The 19,711-nt window shown below is 49.9% G+C and overlaps 2 protein-coding genes across 7 annotated transcripts in view; both read right to left on the minus strand.

Moving 5' to 3' along the window:
* Hoxc4 (homeobox C4) overlaps positions 1-19,711 on the minus strand; it is a 61,682-nt gene that overhangs the window by 23,392 nt on the left and 18,579 nt on the right. The gene's annotated exons all lie outside the window — the stretch shown is intronic.
* The window catches only part of Hoxc6 (homeobox C6), a 39,331-nt gene continuing 21,268 nt past the window's right edge, over positions 1,649-19,711 (minus strand). The window contains exons 1-3 of one of the 4 annotated variants that reach the window (XM_042698773.1): positions 14,934-14,979; positions 3,665-4,010; positions 1,649-2,837 (exon numbers count right to left, since the gene is read on the minus strand). In XM_042698773.1, coding sequence (XP_042554707.1) covers positions 2,530-2,837; positions 3,665-3,818 — 462 coding nt within the window. In that variant the 5' untranslated portion in view covers positions 3,819-4,010; positions 14,934-14,979 and the 3' untranslated portion in view covers positions 1,649-2,529. Of the gene's footprint in view, positions 2,838-3,664; positions 4,148-12,853; positions 12,928-14,933; positions 14,980-19,711 lie in introns of those variants that run through there. The other 3 variants (XM_042698774.1, XM_042698772.1, XM_042698771.1) reach the window with 3 other exon arrangements.

The following is a 19,711-nucleotide window of genomic DNA, read 5'->3' on the forward strand; positions in this document are numbered from 1 at the left end:
GGGAAAGTGGACTTCAACTTCTGGAGAGGCAGATGGGATGACCAAGGAAATGGACTGAACTAGACTGGAAGGACAGAACTTGGGTGGACAGAACTAAATAGGGAAGTCATGACGTGGAGAATGCTGGGTACTTTCTAGGATGTGTTTGGAGATGAGGAGCCAAGTGGAGCTGCCAGCCCCCGACTTAAATGACAATGGGGCAAGTGTGTGTGTGTGTGTGTGTGTGTGTGTGTGTGTGTGTGTGTAGAACCAGGCACAATGGGCTGGAGGATTCCTCTATAGCCCTGTGTGTGTATGTGTGTGTGTGTGTGTGTGTGTGTGTGTGTGTGATCCTCACGTGGGATAGATGCCAGATATTTGAGATTCAAGATAGAAGCTACCTGAAGGCAAAATATTGTGAATAATGCAGAGGAAAAGGTCTGTTTATGCCCTTTGGGTGGAAGAGGCCTATGGATTAGGCTTTCTAGGAACCAAAAGCCAAAAAAGCCCACAGGAAAGCAATTTTGCAAGCATAGAGATGGGGCAGTGGGTAGGCTTGGATCTAGGACAATCCCTGCAGTTTTGGGCCAGGGTCTCTACAACTCTTAAGTCTTCTTTTCCTAGTTTCAAATTTTACACTTTCCTGCTTGCTTCTCCCCAGGAAATCACTGCCTCTGCCAGGAGAAGCCCCCCTCCTTGCTGATGGAAGCACTGGAGGGGGCAATGGTGATGCTCTGAGAGTCTGGAAAACTCTGGTGGAATGTTTTTTTCCCTCGCTTAGGGAGATCCCTCATTACTTGTCCCTTAGGCCCACTCAGGTTTCTCTGGAGGAACTCGAGATCGAGAAAGCTAGAAGTGAGAAATGGTCAGAGTCCTGCTGAGCTCTTCATCCAAAAGATTTGGGGAGGGGGGGGGGAGGAAGGAATCAGACTGGCTGGGGTTGTAAGGAAAGAAGAAGGAATTTCGTCTTGGCCACGTTAGGAGTCCCAGCGCAGGCGAGAGATCAGTTTCCAGGCTTTCTTTTTCGAGATGTCCTTGAATCGCTCAATCCCTGCGGAAGGACGGCGGTCTTCTGCGTCCCTCAGCTCTCCGTCTCCGCCACGTTTCGCAACAGCCGGCTTGGAGCTGGCTGGACACTCGCCGGTCTGGCTGAACGTCCCCCTCCCCACACCCCTGGGAGTGGGCAGGGGAGGGTACCTCTGGTGCCTCGTTGGTGCTGCTTTCCTGGTCGTTTGGGGCTCAGGGTTCAGAAGCTGAGGACTCCAGGCAGGCGGTCACAGGCAGGAAGAAAAGGCCTGTGTGTGGCTTGGAGCACAACTCGACTAAACCGGGTTCCGCCCCCCCACCTCCCCACCCCCCGCCCCGTCCCCAACGAAAACCTAAGAGGCTTGATTTTTGGCCCCGGGGTGTGCTTGACTTGCTGTTCGGCACCCCAGAGAGACCGCCCAGCCCCCTAGAGCGACCCCCAGGCCCAGCTCGGTTCCAGGGAAAGGCGACCCCAAGGCCCAGCTCGGTTCCAGGGAAAGGCGAGCGCACAGTATTGAGGATCGCAGGCGGCGGGCAGACGCAAGAGCACTTGGAGCCTTGCTCCAGGCCGGCGGGGGAACGAAGGAACAGAAATGCAGATATAAACTTTTAAAAATAATATCAATTTTATTAAATATTCGAGAACGGATCCAGAGATCGGATTTATACAGGAGGGTAACACGAAGGGACTTATTTATTCATTTATTTTCTCCTACTGGCTAAACAAACGTCATTCACCTTTTTTTTCTCCTTTTTTTTTTTTTGGTAGTTTTTCCCTCTTTTTTTTCCTTTTTTTAAAATGAGATTGGAACACTGACGGTGCTAAACATAAATATAAATACAGAGACCACAAATACAGCTAAAAATATTCACACAGAAACGGTCACAGTTTGTAATATGCCATAATGACCCCGAGGAATCTTTTAAATACAATTTGCCTGGGCTGGGCATTTGCTGGGGTAAAGGGGGGACCCGGATAGAGGTTACAGGGGAGGCCCTGGGGGGTGACTGTGGGGCCAAGGCAGCCCCCTCCTTGGGCCTCCTGCCTTCCCTGGCTCACCAGGCCAGGCCCTGAGGCCCCAGAATGGAGGCCCAGGCCCAGAAGCTGGCTTCTCAGCGCACGGATGAAGTGGGGGGCGGGGGGAAGGCATCCAGGGAGTATGGAGGGGGGCGGTACAAGTCCTCCATTTGGAGGGAAATCTGTGGAGTCTGAAGTGAGGTTCAGGGACTGGGCCCCCAAGGCCTGGGTTGGGGAAAGGGCCTGCGGACAAGCCAAGCCGGGGGAAGAAAAAAAAAAAAGAAAACACGAGCTAGCAAGGGAGCTAGGAGAAGGCGCAAGAAGAGTTGTGCAGGGAAGGGAAGGGAGGGGGTCCAGGGCTGATTTTTCAGGTCCATGTCTGACTCCTTACTTTTGTTTCAGGGAGTCGAAACATATCATTTGTGCCAGTGATAAATACAGAGTGTGTGGAGGGGGGGGAGAGTTGGGGTGAGCAAGGGAGAAAGAGGGAAGGGGGTGGCACTTGGTCACTCTTTCTGCTTCTCCTCTTCTGTCTCTTCCCGCTTTTCCTCCTTCCCGCCCAGGCTGTCAGCCGCAGCCCCTCCGCCGCCCCCCGAGAGCGTGGACGTGAGATTAGATTCTTTTTTCCACTTCATCCGGCGGTTCTGGAACCAGATTTTGATCTGTCGTTCGGTCAGGCAGAGCGCGTTGGCGATCTCGATGCGCCGGCGCCGCGTTAGGTAGCGATTGAAGTGAAATTCCTTCTCCAGTTCCAGAGTCTGGTACCGCGAGTAGATCTGGCGGCCGCGCCTCCGGTCCGCTCCGTAACCGACCCCTAGAGATCCGGGCACAAAACACACTCAAAGCAATCAGCAAGGCGCCGTGCGCTCACCGTTTAGCCTAGCAGAAAAAGTCCTGACTCTGACACTCTCTCTCTCTCTCTCTCCCTCTCTCTTTCTCTCTCTCTCTCTCTCTCTCTCAACTTGGCCAACAGCTACTGAGCCCCCTCCGGGGGGCTCTAGCCTGCTCCCTTTTGCTCTGCCCCACCCCCACTGGGGGGTACAGCCAGAACCCCACTTCATGCAGCGCTCCCATAGGGTGGGATATGTGTGTCCCAAAGAAAGATGGGGAGGTGGGGCGGGGCAAAAAAAAAAAAACAACCCTCAGGCAGCGAGCTGACAATCTAAAAGGTGAATTTTTTTTGAAAAAATCTCCAATACTGGGGAAAAGGGCTCCCCATTTCTCTAAGGATGGGGCTTTCCCCCACTTTACCAGGCACCCTAGTTCTTTGGAAAGTTCTCCCCCACTTCTCTGCCTTTTCGCTCTCCCTCCCTCCCCTCCCTTCTCTTCAGCCTAACTCGACTTTGGGGGGCTCCTCTGCCCTGTGCCCCCTCCCCTCAGCCCCTGCCCTGTTCCTGCCCCCTCAGCTCGTCTTGGAGCCCTCCAATCCGTCAGGGGCCGAGGGGGCCAGGCCCCTGTGAGCCAGCGCGGGAGGCGAGCAGAGGGGGCAGAAGCGGGGGCCCTGTCTCGGCAACGGAGGAGACGAGAGCGTGATTGTTTTTATGGGGCCATAAAAAACTCTCTCCGCCCGTTCTTCTAGGGAAGCCGGTCATAAAGCCAGTTCAGTTTATTTAATTTATATCTTGGAGCTGTAAAACTCACCACTGTGCGAATTCATTCGCTGCATCCAGGGGTAAATCTGGATACTGGCTTTCTGGTCCTGGGGCGCAGTCCTGCCCTGCTCAGAACTAAAATCCTGAGCGATTGAGGTCTGTGTGTTATGTCCTAAGGTGTTTTGTCTGCAGTTTGAAAGCATGTCTTTCTCCTGGTAAAAGGAATTAGATCCATAGTCATACGGCCCCCGGCTGGAACTGAATACGACATTCTCCTGTGGCGAATAAAAGGGAGTCGAGTAGATCCGGTTCTGGGCAACGGCTGCTCCATAGGTCGAGAAATGCCTCACTGGATCATAGGCGGTGGAATTGAGGGCGACGTTGGGAAGGACTTCCTGGCCCCCGGCGAGGTGGCAGGATAAGGAAGGGTTAGTGAAGTAGGAATTCATCCCTTTGCCTTTACCTGGTCGGGCTATGATTTCTTTAATATTTATTTCTGTCTCCAGTTTGTAGTCGGAACTAGATGGTTATAGGGACGGCTCCAATCCAGGACAGACAAAATGACAAAGTCAGCTGACCCCCTTCCAGCCAATCGCAAGCCAGATGTCAAGAAGGGGGAAAAAAATCGCTTCTGCTTCTGTTGATTCCCTAGTTGAGACTAAGTGTGTATGCTTTGAAAGTAAGACTTGGATTTCTTTTTAAAATATATATACATATATATATATATAAGGGAACTGGCTTGGGGGGGTGAAGGAGGGTACATATCCAAGAGCAGGGCTTTGGACTCCAGGGAAAGGACAGATGTACTTTAAAGAAATCGCTCAGCCCCAGCTAACTTTGCTGTGCTGTGGCCAGGGCCAGAGAATTTTCTGTATTTTCCATTTTATTCCATTTGTTAAAATATCTGCCCCTATTCTAAAATTACATCCTGACTGCTTCATTAAAGGAACCCCTTCTCAATTCAAGGGAGTGCTCACAATTCTACAGGACATCCTTGCTTGAAGAAGGAAGTGAGTCCCTGCCACTAGACTAGCACATTTCTCCCCCAATCACTAAAAAAAAAAGTCAAAAGGAAAAAGAAAATTAATAAAGCATGGTGCCCAGAGGGAGAAAAGCAGGGCTGAAGAACCTTGGGTGTAGAAGGGATGTGGAAGCAACTGGATCTAAAGGTTGAGGGTGAGATTTCAGGGTACAGTGGCAAAGCTGAAGTGGGCAGGAGACACATGCATGTTGTCTCCTCTGCCTTCTAGCCTCTTTCTGCCTTCTCCTCATGCCCACCCCCCTTTGGGGGAAACATAACAACTTTTATCTAAAAGGGAAAATGTACAAAAAATAAAATAGGTAAGGGAGAAAAAGAAGAGAAAAAGAGGGAGAAAGAAAGAGAGAGAGAGAGAGAAGAAAGAACACTGAGTCTTTCTAGAGACATCAACTCCTGTTTATGTTGGTGAGAATTTATGATTTGGAGCTAGCCAGGGCCAGTGGGGTAATTCATGTAGGTTCCAGGCAGAAAGAGAAAACTGGTGGTATTCTGGTGGACAGTTAGCTCTAGCAGGCTCAAGCCCCTGTACAGGTCAGAAGCCCCCAGCCCCTCTGGATTCACTGCCCTGCCAGGGGAGGCGCCCCTGAACCTGAGTTCTCAGGCTTGAAGACTCAAGCAATGGGCTGTTGGGGAGCTCTTTGCCCAAGTGTCAGTCATCTTTAGACTCTGAGCAGCCCCTACCCTACACACACTCTCCCCTCCCCATCCTATGACTGGAAAAATAAAAGAGAGAGAAAGGGACTGTTAGGAAAAGGCAGCTGTGTGGAAGCTTTAGAGGGAGCTGCAGTGAACTGAAACAGAGGAAGGTGTGCAGATGGGGATTTTTCTCCTGATTCATCCAAACTTAATTTGATGTCGCAACATACACTAAAAATGCTGTGAGTTGACAAAGGGGTGCAGTGGGGTGTGTGTGGAGAACAGTGAAAGCTCATATTCCCCCCCACACAACACACACACTATTTGGGGGGGGGGAGACTGGCTATAACAAGAACCCGGATGTCGCCAGATTTTATGATCTTTTCCTTCTGTGTAACAAAGCGGAGTAATCAATGGGTAGCAATAAAGCCATAAACGGGACTACGCTGGGAAAAAACTCGTTTATTCATCTTCTGTAACGTTAAGGTTTCCCTGGAGTGTCGCTAGGGGGGAAAATAAAGTTTCCAACCCAAAAGCAGACAGTGTGTAGGAGCTGGTGCAGACAACGTGTTAGTTAACACATGAACCTCGTTAGGGGCTGAAGCGTCTTCCTGCCAGACAACTGTGTTGGCTTTTAAAAATCCAGCCCCCATCCTTCAGACAGGAGGGAAATTGGTTGGTATTTTAAAAGGTAGAGGGACAGATCCCTATAATTATAAAGGTTCCTCCTTTAGGACTATTCATCCCAAAGAGATAAAGGTGAAAGAACAGAGCAGTGTGCTTCCATCAAGAAAGAAACGTTAAGAATAATTTCATTCTAGGGACACATGACAGGTACAAATATAGACACCAATGTGAGTTCCTTTCTGCTCTCAATCCAGCTGTCCTCCGATTCATGGCATGCCTGGGCAGAGGTTTCCAACAGCTGGCTGGGGCTCCAGTCCCCTTGGAGGGCAAGAAGGTAGGGAGAGAGATAACAAGGGTGAGGAAGTAGCCTGGGGCTGAGGTAGAGAACAAGTCAGTGCACCCCTGGACACAAGTAGCCTCTTTCAAAGTTCCCAGCCTCCTTTTTGCCCCTGAGGGTAGCGATGTAACAAGCAGGGGAAGCCGGAAGAAAGAGGAACTTCTCCCCCTATTTCAGAGCAAGATTGCTGGAGGGATAAATCATGTCAGTGATATTTCCTTCGAGATATAAAATTGTTGCAATGTACAACAAATTGAATGATGGAAGATAGGATGTCTTAATGAGGCTTTGCTTTCAATAGGTGCTGATTTTCTATGTATTTTCAAATCTCTTTTATAAGTGGGTGAGGGGAGGGAGGGACTTTGAAAGAAAGAAGGAGCTTTTGGAAAAGCATGTGCTACAGCCCCCACCCCCAGCAAGGTGGCCTAAGTTTCTACTAACCCCTCCTCAACTAGATCTGAAGAGGAAAGGGGCCCTCAAAGTTGGGGGAGATTATCTTTTGGGGCCTAAAGTCAGTGGGCTTGGGGGGTGGGTGACCTGAGGAGCAGAATGTAAGTCTCAGGCCGGGGAAAGTTAAGTGTTTTATTACGTCCCTAAACAGAGGGCAGAGACTGAAAGGTCTCGCCGATTTATAATGAACAGAAACCAGCTGCTGAGGGGAAAAGGCAGAAATGCTGGCAGGGGGAGAGTAGGAGAAGCACAAATACAAATAAATCCCCTCACTTAATGCTTAAAGACTTTTGGCAAAAATTAATTTCCAACACACTCTCCTCTGTCTCCTTCTGTTCCTAAGGAAAGAAGCTGCCTTCTTTTACTTAGATCTTTAATTATGCAGCTGAAATTTACTATAAGGATTCGCTCCAAGGGGGGAGAAACAGGTCATGATGAGCCCGATCTTCCCTCCATTGGCTTTTATTTTCCTTTTCCTCATTTTGTGTTAATTTAATTTTTTTTGGCAAAAGAATGGCTGTATAGGGTGGAGGAGGGGGAGAGCTGGGACTTGGCTTTTTCTAAATATATTTATATTTTCCTGTTAAATTTGTCTGAAAACAATTATGGAAACTCATCAGCAGAAGCAAGAACAGATGTTTTATTAAAACTGCAGTTGAGCTCTGTAAATATGCACAAGTCTCAGGAAGGAGGGAGCGAACTCATTCTTTGTTTCTATAAAAACAAGCCTAGAGAAATCAGAGCACACACACCCCCCCATCAGGCCCCGCAAGTCTCGGAGAGGCTCGGAGCCCTTCGGCCTTCTGAATTAGACATTTGCAGAGGGACTTGGGTGTCAAGAGCAGATTTTTGCTTTGGGAGCTGTAATTAGTGAATTCAAAAAAAAAAAAAAAAGACAGAATTTAAGGGGAAAATGCAGCAAAGGAATAAAGGGGGAAAGTGACCACGCAGCTCCAGTCCCTCCACCCCAATCCAAAACACATGCTTTTCATAAGCACTAATTACTAGGAGAGGAATTTACTGCCTGTGTCTTGGAACTGAGTGGGGTGCAGTCACTAGCCTGGAGTCCCCAGGGCAAAGGGTTTCAGGGGAACTGGGCACTTGGGTACACGTTAAAAGTTTCTACTTCAGCCTTGCCCTGTTGCAGGGCAGGGCAAGGCTGGGGATCCCTGTGGCTCTGAACTAGGTAAAGGGTGAGTGGAAGCAGATATTGGTCCCGAAGAGGTTCATGGGCAGGCCTCACCTTGCCTGCTTTATGGGGAGAGGCATTTGAAGAGAACCTGATGAGAACTGGAATTTTTGTGGGGGGGAATATATTTTCCAAAAGTCCTCCTTATTTTGTGTTCTGTCGTCTCTCTCTGTCTCCCTAGATCCTTCAACTCACTCCCAACACAGACATATACACTCTAGTCCTGGCCGTGGGCTGCTCCATCAACTAAACCTCCCGCACTAAGCAGGTACCCTAACACTGGAGCCATAAGACTCTCTAGTCCCTCCACCTGGGTGCTTGGCTGCTTGAAAGCTACTACAGCTGGCGAACCCCATTCTGTCACCACCCCTAACTCTTGATTTCTAGAGACTGAAAAGAAAAGTTACCCCCGTCAGCCCCTTTTGTGCCATTGGGCGAGGGCTGAAATCCCTCTTAGAGAGAAAGCCGAGTTTCAATAATTGCTCAGCTCACCTCACAATCACACTATTTGGTTAAGGCTTTGCTGTACTAGAGTGACTGTTCAGTTAACCCCACTGGAATAAAATTCGATTTTTTTCTTTTAAAAATTTAAAAGTGATCCCTGCTCCAAATGCCTGGTATTTTGTATACAAGCTCCTTTGATCTCCATGGAACACTTGGAGCAAAAGGATTGTAAAGAGCTTCACTGGCTACCAAAGAACCTGAACGCAGGGGCTGGACTGTTTGGGGACACCAAAGTCTGGCTTGCCCAAGGGGCTGCCAGTTTTCCTAACACAAGCCCCTCCATAAACATCTTGCATTGCAAAAAAGAAACACTCCTCCTTTCAAAGTTCAGACTTATAGACACTAGGAGGAAAGTGAAATTTGATGTATTCAACCTGGAAATAAATCCCATTTGTAGGTGCTGATATTTGGGGACAGGGCCCAGGTTGGACAGCTGAAAGGAGTTGGGGGTCAGCAGGAAGAGGAGGGGAGGAAGAAGGGACCAGATGGGGCTTGTCCAGCTGCTTAGAACTGGCCCAGACACCTCCTCAGAGGCCCTCACTGGTGACTCTTTTAATCTAAGAAGAGGTTGTAAGACTGCACTGTGTAGCTGCTTTGGCTCTACTGCAATTCAACGGAAAAGAAAGGTATATGGAGGGGGCTCTGCTAATTCATGTCATATTTCCTCTCTTTCCGGATTTCTGTCTGACCTTTCTTTACTGGCTCTCTACTTATTGTTGCTACCATCAGCAGATACAAGCCATCACATTGGCCTGTCTGGCTTTCCACAGTGTGATAGGTACTATCACACTGAGTCCTGAGCTCCCTTCCAGATCCTCCTGAAAAAAAAAAAATCACTTCTAGCTTTTAGGGACCTAGCCTTCAAGTCTCCCACCTTTATCCCAAGCAGCTAAATATCAGCTGAATCTCATGCCCATTGATAATGGAAAGGGAGTTCAGAAGCCAAGGAATATTTTAAAGGACAAAGCAAATAGCCCTATCTGGCTCAAGAGGAATATTTAAAACCTAGAACATTTAAAATATTTTAGACCACTAGATCAAGGCCTCAGGAGTGTGTTTGATAAAGAAGGCGGGGCAAGAGGGGGTTGTGCTCTGTGCTAGGATCCCCAACTATATCTTAGATTCCAGATCATGGAGCATTGATTGGACTCAGTTTGAGGTTTATGAGAATTGTAAAATTGAAGGGCTTGGCATTTATGACATCATGGTGGGTTATCATACGGAAATTGTGAATGTCATTAAAGTTATGTACTGTAAGAGTTTTATATGTGAATGCCTGGCCTCTTTTCCTTTCTCTCTTTTCTTTTTCTTCTTCTTCCCTTGGTCTGTTTTCTTGCTTGAAAATAAAATATTTTGTTCTGGAACTATAAGCCAACAATGAAACATCGTCCTCATTTCTCAATAAATAAATTTGTCCTTTATTGTTTGTGGATTGAAAGAACCATTTAATCCATGCTGGCAAAAAAAAAAAAAAAAGAAGGAGAGAGATAGGGAGGGGGAGAACTAATTTCAGAAACAAGAATATTACTTAGGAGATACTCTTTTAGGTTTGATAGCCAGGAGCAAAATTAGAGGCGAATGGCGGTCTCTCAGACTCTACACCTGACGGGATTGGAGATTTATAACAGCTTTAAAGAAGGGACAATTTAATTTTGTAGGATTTGCTTAAATTCACTACTGTTTTGGGGCACTGAAGAGAGCAAGGGGGGGGGGAAGAGGTACATGCATTATGAATCTGCCAACATTCTCCCAATGAAAAACCAACCATCTGAGTTTCAGAGAAACTCCTCCAGAAAGGAATACAGGGATGGGGTGAGGAAGGGGTTCAATATTTTCAATGACTGTTGGCCCCCTTAACCAAGCAGTTCCCAGAGAGAAGGAAGAAAAGCTGGAAGCAAGAGTAAGGCTATTCTTAAGTCTCTTCTACCAGGACACTGGGAGGTTTATGGTATCACTGTAATTCTTCCACCCTATCAACAGCTACCCTATTTTAGGACGATTTCTGCTTCCTTTCCTGGAGAAGGAAAGAACAGGAGAGCATGTGGGGGTGGGAAAAGGGAGGGAGTTGGAGATAGCGCCGCACTTTGTTCTCCTAGGCGAATTTGCTGGTTTGGCGGGTTTCTGACGCAGGGTGGCAGCAGACAAAACAAGTAAACAACTCACAGACACAATAAACAGGGGCGGCTGCAGGCGCCCAGCCTTCGGTGGCAGTCTGTGGGCTGAATAAGGGGCATGGTCCTATAATAATATCACCTTAGCACCCTGGGTGACTGAGGCCTAAGAGCTTGAGGTCACACTCAGTGATGGTGGAAAGAACCTGGAAGAAAGCATCAGGGCCTCACGCCATAGCAAGTCAGGACAAGAGATTCTGGGAGGAACGTGACAGTCTTGTCAGCAGCAGGAAACTCCAACAGCCCTGCAAGTATCCTCATTTTTATTTGCCCTCTGCTTGGTCTTTTGGTGGCCTGAGAAGTAAGAAAGCCTGCGAATGGAGGTTAATGCAAGCCCACGGAGGCCCACACTCAGTGCTCCAGGCCCACAGGCAGTAAGGCCCTGCTTTGACTCCAGAGTGGCAGTCACCACCTTTCTCTCTTAACCTGGCCTCACCCTGGCTCAGGTAGCAGACAGGATTAAAATACAGTCCCACCAGAAACCAGATTTGAATATTTGGAGAACCTTAGAGAGCTCTCAATCTGTGCCTACAGACACAGACAAATCTGGTGTGGGTTGAACAGCAGCAAAGAGAAAAGATCTCATTCACCACAATCCACTCCTTCTGGCTTGCCTTCTACACCAGCCTCTCCAAGCTCCTTGGCTGATAGCCACCCCAAACCACTGCCTGGAGGCCACCTTATTAACCACTCTAATCCTTTTGAAACCCCAGGGAGACTTGTAAAGCCAGGGCCCAACCATATCTGCTCAGAACTGCAGAACTGCATACAGGTCTGCAACACCTACAAAAGAGGCCATAGACCTTACTTTCAAGATGACCAAAATCACCTTGTGAGAGATCATCTGTACTGTTGGAAGAGTCTGTAAGGAGGCGAGGAGGGAGAACAGAGGGGTTTAGTATTTTCCAGCCAGGCGGCTTAGACAGCAAAATCCTTACACCTGAAAAAGCCCTTGTGGGCATCCGTTGGTATTGGAACCCGCATATTCCGATTTCAGCACACATATATATTTCCAGAAGAACAGCCCAGAGGCCTCCTGAGTGCCCCATTCTCTTCCACCGAGGGTTAACAAAATTTCACATGCACATAAAACGGCGTTTGAACGTATATAGCCATGGTAATATACAATTAACCACAAGGAAATATGAGTCTCTCTATATTCCTACAGAAGTCTTGAGCCTGTACATTTGAACCTGTATGTAGTAAATGTATAAAGCCACCAAGCCTGGTTTCAGAACAGAACAGCGGACCCAACAAGGTCGTCTTTTCCAACCAAGGTCACATTCTCTGTGGGGATCACAACTGTCAAACCAAAGAGAAAAAGGCATCATTGCCCTGCCCATTTCTCCATGGTTAGGAACCCTTGCATGAAACACAGTGGATAGTAGGGCTCACAAAACCCTTTAAGGGGCAGACCAGAGGGTACCTAAAGGGTGGGCTCAGTTGAGGGAGGGGGGGAAATGCATGGGCCCTGGGCTTTGGGGAAAGTTGCCAGGCCTTAATTCACAGATTCTATGTCTGCCCAGCCTTAGTCCTTGGATGTGCAGAGTCTTTGAGCCAAATTCTATTCTGGGCTACTCTGGCTATTATTAGATAATCACAGAAGAACTCCCTTGTAGTGAGGATCACATCTACAGAGAATTTGGGCTGCAGGGAGGTTAAGGATTGCCACTACTGGCTCCTCTTGAGGTCCTGTTAAAGGCAGGGAGTGAGGGGAATGAAAGTAACTAGGAAGCAGAGGCAGAGAGAGGCTTTATACTCTGGCCAGATGGGAAAATTGGAAAAAATAGGGCCAGGCACGGCTGCCTTCTTCGTCTGTATCTCTCTATCTCCCAAGAACGAGGCCAGGGGTGAAGGGCATGGGGTAAGGTAGGGGACCTGAACAATACTAGCAAGAAAAGGATAGGAAATCGATTAAAAAATAATATATAAGGACACCTCAGAATGGTGCTGTTAGTTAACTAATAACCTTGCATCCTAGCACCCCGATATCACGATATCACACTGTTAGCACATTAAGTTCGACCCTTGTAGGCCTTGAGAAATACCTCGGCCTCGCCCAGGCCCGCCCATCCCATGGGAGGGGGGCCCCCTCTAATATTCCAGGTGAATCTTACTGGCCTGGATAGCCCTTCTGCGGAAATGGTTTTCTTTCAAGGAAGAACAAAGAAGACCTGTGTCCCCCCCGCCCCCCACATACACACGCACACAATTCAGGGAGTTCATCCACTGGGGTGGGGAGGGGCAGACAAAATACAAGCGAAAGAGAGAAATAGTGGCCTCACCGGTTGGCGGTTCCCACATTATGCCAGGAGAAAGGCTCCCATTTTCGGGCCTCTCAGGCCCCTCCACCGTCCCACCGTTCTCCCCTGGTCCCTTTCAGGTCCCCACAGACTCTGAACCCGGTCAGCCGCAACCTGGTTGCTGCGGGCGTCCGCTCCCAGACCCGGCCTGGGCAGCAGGAGAGCGCGCTGCAGCCGGAGCAGGCGGCGAGCTGGGCCCATTTGGGGAGAGCCAAGCGCTTTTTCTCGATCGTAAACAAGGAACGCGAAATTAGCCCCTCGGCAGACGCCTCAGCCGACACACTAGTCCTATTGGGGGTGGGGTGGGAGGGGGAGAGAAAATGCCATTTCTTCCCCCTGGGAGAATACCTCCGAGGCCTTTATGCCGACTGAGAAAGGGAAATTTTAGGGGGGCAGGAGAGGAAGCGAAGGGGGTTGTTGGGGGAGGGGAGCAAGGATTCACCATCAACGCTCAGGGGGCCCAAGGGGTTTGATTTGAATGCAGACGAACTGTATTTTTTTTTTAACCCAACAATTTGATAAAGCCAGATTTTTTTTTTCTCCCCCACTCTTACCCCTCCCCAAGCGACGACGACGACGAGGGTCAGGGTTTAAACAGGAAATCGAGGCGCGTTCCCCTCCCCCCACACAGGCTTGGCGCAGAATCCCGGTGGCGCCTCTGGGAGAGCACCTCGGTGTGTGTATGGGGGGGGGTATGGTTGATCTGGATAGAAGGTGAGTCTGATGCTACCCCCTACCCCCGCCCTCCGACCTGATCAAGACTATGTCCCCCTCCCCAGCTCGGTGGTGTAACTGCTTGGGTTGTATAAGCATTTGCTTGTGCGTTGTCGCTCTTTAGAAGACACAAATTCACACGTGTAAGAGTGTCCCCGGCTGGGGGCGGAGGGGGGGGAGCAGGGCGGGGTCATATATCAAATTACAGCACTGTCAGGGCCACGTACATTTGGAAGAAATTAAGCCACTGTGTTATGAAACCATATGTGTCAGGTTAAACCTATACAACACGCCATTAGCACCAATTATGAGCGAGATCCTAAGCGCCCAGGGCTCCCTCGGCCACCCTATTCCGACGCCCCTACCGCACGAACTCACCGTCCCTCCCCAACGCCCCCTCCCCGTAACAGCTGGCAGCCCTCCGTGGCACCCGGGAGGCCCTGCCAAGCCCGGCCTGGGCCTGTCCCCGCCCAGCCCTGGGCCTCTGTCATTCCCATCTCTTCCCTGACAGGGCAGGTCCTAGTCTAAGAGCAGCCACGCGAGGCGGAGGCAGCAGTTCTGTGGGCATCCCGGGTAGAGTGGCCGCGACTGGGGGTAGTTGGAGGGTGGCAGGCCTGGGAAGGAAAGCCGAGTAGGCCTCTCCGAACACAAAATGGCTTTTGCTTACTGCATCCCCCCCCCCCTCCCCAACTCCTCCACCCGCAGCTCAGGGCACCTCCCACCCTTCCATCCAGCAGGGTGGGGGCGGGAGCAAGGGGTGGGCAGACGCTCTCCCCCCTCCGCTGACGCACACCAGCCACCAGCCTCCCCCCTAATTGCCAATTAACAGGCCCCGCCGCCCGCCTAGCTGCGCGCTCGCTTCCTGCTCCCTGAGCCCGGCCCTGAGCTCACACTGCGCATGTGTGAGCTTCGCAGACTCCCTCTCTGGGAGGGAGGGGGCTGCCAGACTGGGAGGGGGCGCTGGAAAGTTTGTTTGGGGGTTGAGGGGCTGACGTTGCTTCAAGGGGCAATGGGCACAGCCTACAGGTTCTTTCTCGTGCCCTGGAGTTTGAGATTCCCAGGCCCCTCCGTCCCAGTCTCATTAGCCAAGACAAGGAGGATTCTGTAATAAAGCAGGTACTACAGACCACACAGGGTATCCAACAGAAGGCCCTCGCCCTAAACCTAAACCCGGGGCTTGCACCCCGCGGGCCAAGTCCTCTTGGCCCCCTTGGCCTCCAACTGCGGCGCACGGTGACACCAAGACAACACACTCGCCCCACTCCCACTCACCAGTATTCAGTTAACCCTCTTCCTGCCCGCCCCCATTTCTTCCCCCCCATAATCACCCAAGCGCCCACCCTCTCACCTCTTCCCTCTAAGCAAGACAAGTCATTGCTTTCCTTATCTTGAAACCGCCACCCAGCTACGGACCATTAGTTACATATTTGAACCAATAAGGAAACACTTACCCGGCGCTGCTGTCACTCTCCCTCTCTCCCTCTCTCTCTTTCTCTCTGCCTCTCTCTCTCTCCCACTCTCTGTCTTTCTCGTCTTTCCTCTGTGCCGCTGCCGAGCCTGTCTCAGCTCCATACACACACATATTTTGTATGAATTTTAAAAATTAAAAAAAAATAGTCACGATAATCAAAAAGCCAAATAAAATTAAGGAGAGTTGCAGGAAGGGGGCAGGAGGGAGAGTCTGGGAGAGGGGAGGGGTGGAGGCATCCGCAGTTCTCGATCTCAACTCCTACTCCTGCATTCCTTCTGCCCCTTGGGGGGCCAGAGGGTCGGGTAGGCGAGAGGGTGAGATGCTCTCAACTCCAGCCTCTCCCCTCCCACCCCGCCCTCCCCAGGTCTCCCCCACCCCAGCTTCCAGCAACTCCACCTGGGAGGAGGGGAAAAAAATTAAATAGGGGAAAAATAATTATTAATTAGATTAATAAAAAAATTACTAGTAATGAAGGGAGCGCCCAGCGCAGGTTTCCCTGGCAATGGTTAAGCTCTTACAGGGAGGACTGCTCTGCGGAGCGCTCGGAACGGACAAACCACAATAAAAAGTTCACGTTCATGGATGGAATCCACATGACTTCTTGTGGCCAATCCAACTTGTGAGTCGATCGTAAACTTTTATTACTCAGCTGTAAATTTTCTGCAAACAACCGGGAATGCGATGCATTTGTGTAGCGTGTGCAAATGGGCGCCGCGGTCGCCATGTTTACCCAATTCTCTCAGAAAGGGAGCATCCTTGCGACCCCCAGCCCACCCCCACCCACTGCCCACTCCCCACTGGCCGTCTGCTCCAAGCCAGCGCGGAAAGCACAGAAAAGGGATCCAGGCAGGAAAGAGGGCAGGGTTCAGATGCTGGGGGGTGGCTGCCTCTTCTTCCACATACCGACTTTTAAGTATTATTCTTAATAAATGGAGATAATAGGGATAGATCTGAGGGAATTAAAGCTTTGCAAAGATTTGTAGCCTTGGGGCAGTGAAGTCTGGTGAGGTAAAGGGACTGAAAAGGAACACCCTCCTGTGCTTATCTCTTTCTTTTTTCTTCCCCTAGGGAAAAAAACATCTTCCCTACCAGGGTGCGCTCCCCCTGCCCCCCTACCTCTCACTGCACCCCAGACAGGAAAGAACGGTAGTCTTAGGCCATTGACCAACTCCCAACCAAGCCTACTCTAGATGTGCTCTGAAAAGCAAAGGCTGGACCAGCCCAGAACAATCTGGTGGAGGCAGCAGGAGGGGTGAAATAATGATGCAGCCCGAAGGACTCTCTTCAAGGGAACCACCTTCATCCCCAGGTGGTCCTTTCCTCTGGCAGAATAACCAAGACCATCCCTGTTTTCAGGTCCCCTAAATTCCTAGTTTCTAATAACCAACTTACGTTTATTTTTAGCATTAAAAAAATTGAGGGCCAAGATGGTGATCCCACTTTTTTTTGTTGTTTGTTTGATACCCAAGACAGTTTGCAATCTTTTTAGTTCTCACAGGTCAAAGTTGCTGACACCCACCTGCCATTACTACTATTATTATTATTTTGTACTCGTTTGGTGTCAGAGCAAGAGGATTGGGATTCAGAGTCCCTGTTTAAAAAAAAAAAAAAAGAATATCTCACCGTGACTTCTACCTTCTGCACTAAATTTCTGAACACCTCATTTTCCCAGAACCCTAATTTTGGTGGGTAGTAGATGATGGGGGTCCAGAAAAAATTCTTCTATAGAAACTATTCATAGGCTCTATACCCCAACCATTCTCTCCCCGCCCCCCATAGCTGGAGATCTGAGGGCCCACAGCTCTCCCCTTGGTCCAGCGGCATAGGGCTGGCAAAGGAGGCTCAAAGGTTGGGTGCCCCCGCCCCAGCCAACCAGGAATCCTTCACCTCCTCCTCAAACTTCCTCCACAGTAAGCGAAGCAGTTCCCTCCGCCGGATGCAGAGACCTCGTTTCTTTTACAAACCCACCCATAAATTTTATAACAGGTAGTTAAAAATTACGACGAGGAAGCTCTGGCCCAGCTTTTCACAATGGGCAGCGGGAAGAATGGGACAACGCTGAGGGCTGCTCACCGGAAATTTTTTTTTCTTCTAGTCTGTGGCACAGCCTGTCCTGAGTTCTCTCTAATTGGGGTTGGGGGCAACTTTCGCAGCCGCCAGGCAGTGGGCTAGAGCACCTCATTTGGGGATGACGAGTCGCGGGAGGTCAATCCACCCTCCTGTCCCAGGATTCCCCAAAGGAGACTTTCAGAGGCGCACTACCACCCCTACCCACCGTCCCCACCCACCCAGATTTCTCCAAGGTGTACACCTCCCTTGGCCTCTGAAATGAGGAACGGCTAGAGAGAAAATGCTGAGAATATGCATTTTTTTCCATCCAGAGAAACGAATTTACCCCCCAACTTAATAGCTGCATCATCCTGTCTCGACGGTTGAGATTAGAATAATAAATTCAAGGCGAAATGAGCGAGATGCTTCAACTCAGCATTCTGAAACATACTATTTTTCACAAATCACAAATAGCTTTCGGAAGCCACTTTGATTGGCTAATAAAAAAGTAAAGAATGGAAGAAAGTCCTATCTGCGGCAGCCGAATGGTACCCATTCCAGTAATGGGGCGGCGGGAGCCATTGGCAAACACGCATTTTTCTAAAGAAAGCGTATCTCGCTCGCAATTACGTTCTCCCCCATAAAACGGGTTTTTAACCTCCTTTTCTTTGCAAACGAGAAAACAGAGGCGGTGAGCAGAAAGAGCGGGGAAGCGGGTGCTGCGTGAGGGGGCAGCTGGGGCTCCTTCAGTCTGACCCTGCCTTCGCCCGACATTTCCATGGAAGCCGGGCGCCAGACGCCCCCCGCCCTGAGACGCGTCCGTCGGGCTTGGGGCCACGGACATTGCTGAGCCGGGCCAGGGATGAATGAGGACATTTGGTATGAGGAGTAAGCGATGAGGCCCTTCAGAGCCACTTATGGCTGGGTACACCCCGCTCAGCTACTGGGCCAGATATTTCTTTTTTTCCTTACTAATAGTACAAATGAAAAGGCCAGAAGCAGACCCTTAGAGTTTGAAGGGGCCGCTTGTGGAAGGCTGAGGTCGGAGCGAATTGCACTACTTTTAGGGTCCCCCTGGGCAGGAACGGGTGTGTCTCCTAAAATAAACGGGGCTACCTGGCTGGCACCTCAACTAGCAACTGGGACCTTACTTTCCCCAGACAGAGTTCCCTGGCGCTCTTGCTCAAAGCTGTTCCGGGCTAAGGGCTTGCCTGTACTTCGAACCTACAACAACCTCTCTGTAACTGCGGGCGTGTCCTACAGAAGCAAAATCCTGTGTCACTTTCCATAGGAGACAGAACTTGGGACCCCCAGTGACACACACTGAACAATAATTTGGCTTGGGCCTGGGTCTGGGGAAAATAATAATCCTTCATTGAATGAGAGAGAGAGAGAGAGAGAGAGAGAGAGAGAGAGAGAGAGAGAGAGAATATGAATCTAACTTCAAAAATATTTCTGTCTTTGGGGTCTGGTTTTGAAGACCAGAAGACTTCATCCCCTCCCCTTTCCTCCTCTCTCCTAGCTGAGTCAGAAGACTTGTATCTCTGGAATTTGGGATTATTTGACCAGAATCCTATTGACATAAACAGATTTCTCCGTCTAGGACCCTCCAGAGAGAAACGTGAGATCTCTTTACCCCTAGTTCCCTGAGCCTTCAACTCTTTATTTTAGGGAATGGAGTCCAGTGGACACCCCCCCAATCCCTGCTATGGAAGAATGTCCACTCAGTAGGCCCATCTCCCCCCCCACACCCCTGGTCCACACTGAGGGAGGATGGGGCAAGCTGCCCAATTGTCAAGGTGAAGCAGCTAGAACAGAGGCTGGAGTGGAGAGGACTCTGTGACTGAATTTGAATTCCAGGATGTAAATCGAGGCCCCTTGATCTACCAGCTCACCCATTTCCCCATTCTCTCCCCTCTCCCCAGGCTGAAGCTTCTTCATACCCCCTACACACACACACACACACACACACACACACACACACACACACACACACACAGTCTCTTTGCTCTTTCAGCATCTTCTAGTCTAGCCCTCCTGACAGGCCAGCTGCCTGGATCCTCACACTTCCCCCATCCTGTTCACCATTCCAGTGCTAGGTACTGGGTGCCAAGGGCTGGACACAGGGACATGGGAAGATGAGAAAGAGACCTACTGCCTCCTCTTCATCAGAAAAGGACATAGCCTGAGGAGGAGAATGGGCTGATTCTTTGTGTGGGCCCAGTTCAGAGCTGAAGAGAAAAGGTGAATGAATGAGGTCTTTCTTCCCATTGGGTCTCTAACACCTATGAACCCATTTTATTTGGAGCCAAGATTTCCCATGAGCATACTAGTATACTCCTTCCTATCAGTGAATGGGTCTTCATTCTCCTCCTCTTCACCCCCCTTCCCTGGCACCTGCCCTCCCAGCCCAGCCTAGCCCTCCACAGGAGTTTTATCACCCCAAAGCCAGACCAGTGGAAATCTTTTCCAGACTATTGATAAAAGGGAGGGGGCAGAAAATGGGGGGTGTTATAGAGAAAAGAAACCCAAGTCAATCCAGCTTCAAATATTTTTCACCTTTTTTTTTTTTATTATGACTCACGTATACAATACAAAGTACTTGG

The sequence above is a fragment of the Dipodomys spectabilis genome, unplaced genomic scaffold, assembly GCF_019054845.1.
Source record: "Dipodomys spectabilis isolate Male_0828 unplaced genomic scaffold, ASM1905484v1 ptg000234l, whole genome shotgun sequence".
Classification (NCBI taxonomy): domain Eukaryota; kingdom Metazoa; phylum Chordata; class Mammalia; order Rodentia; family Heteromyidae; genus Dipodomys; species Dipodomys spectabilis.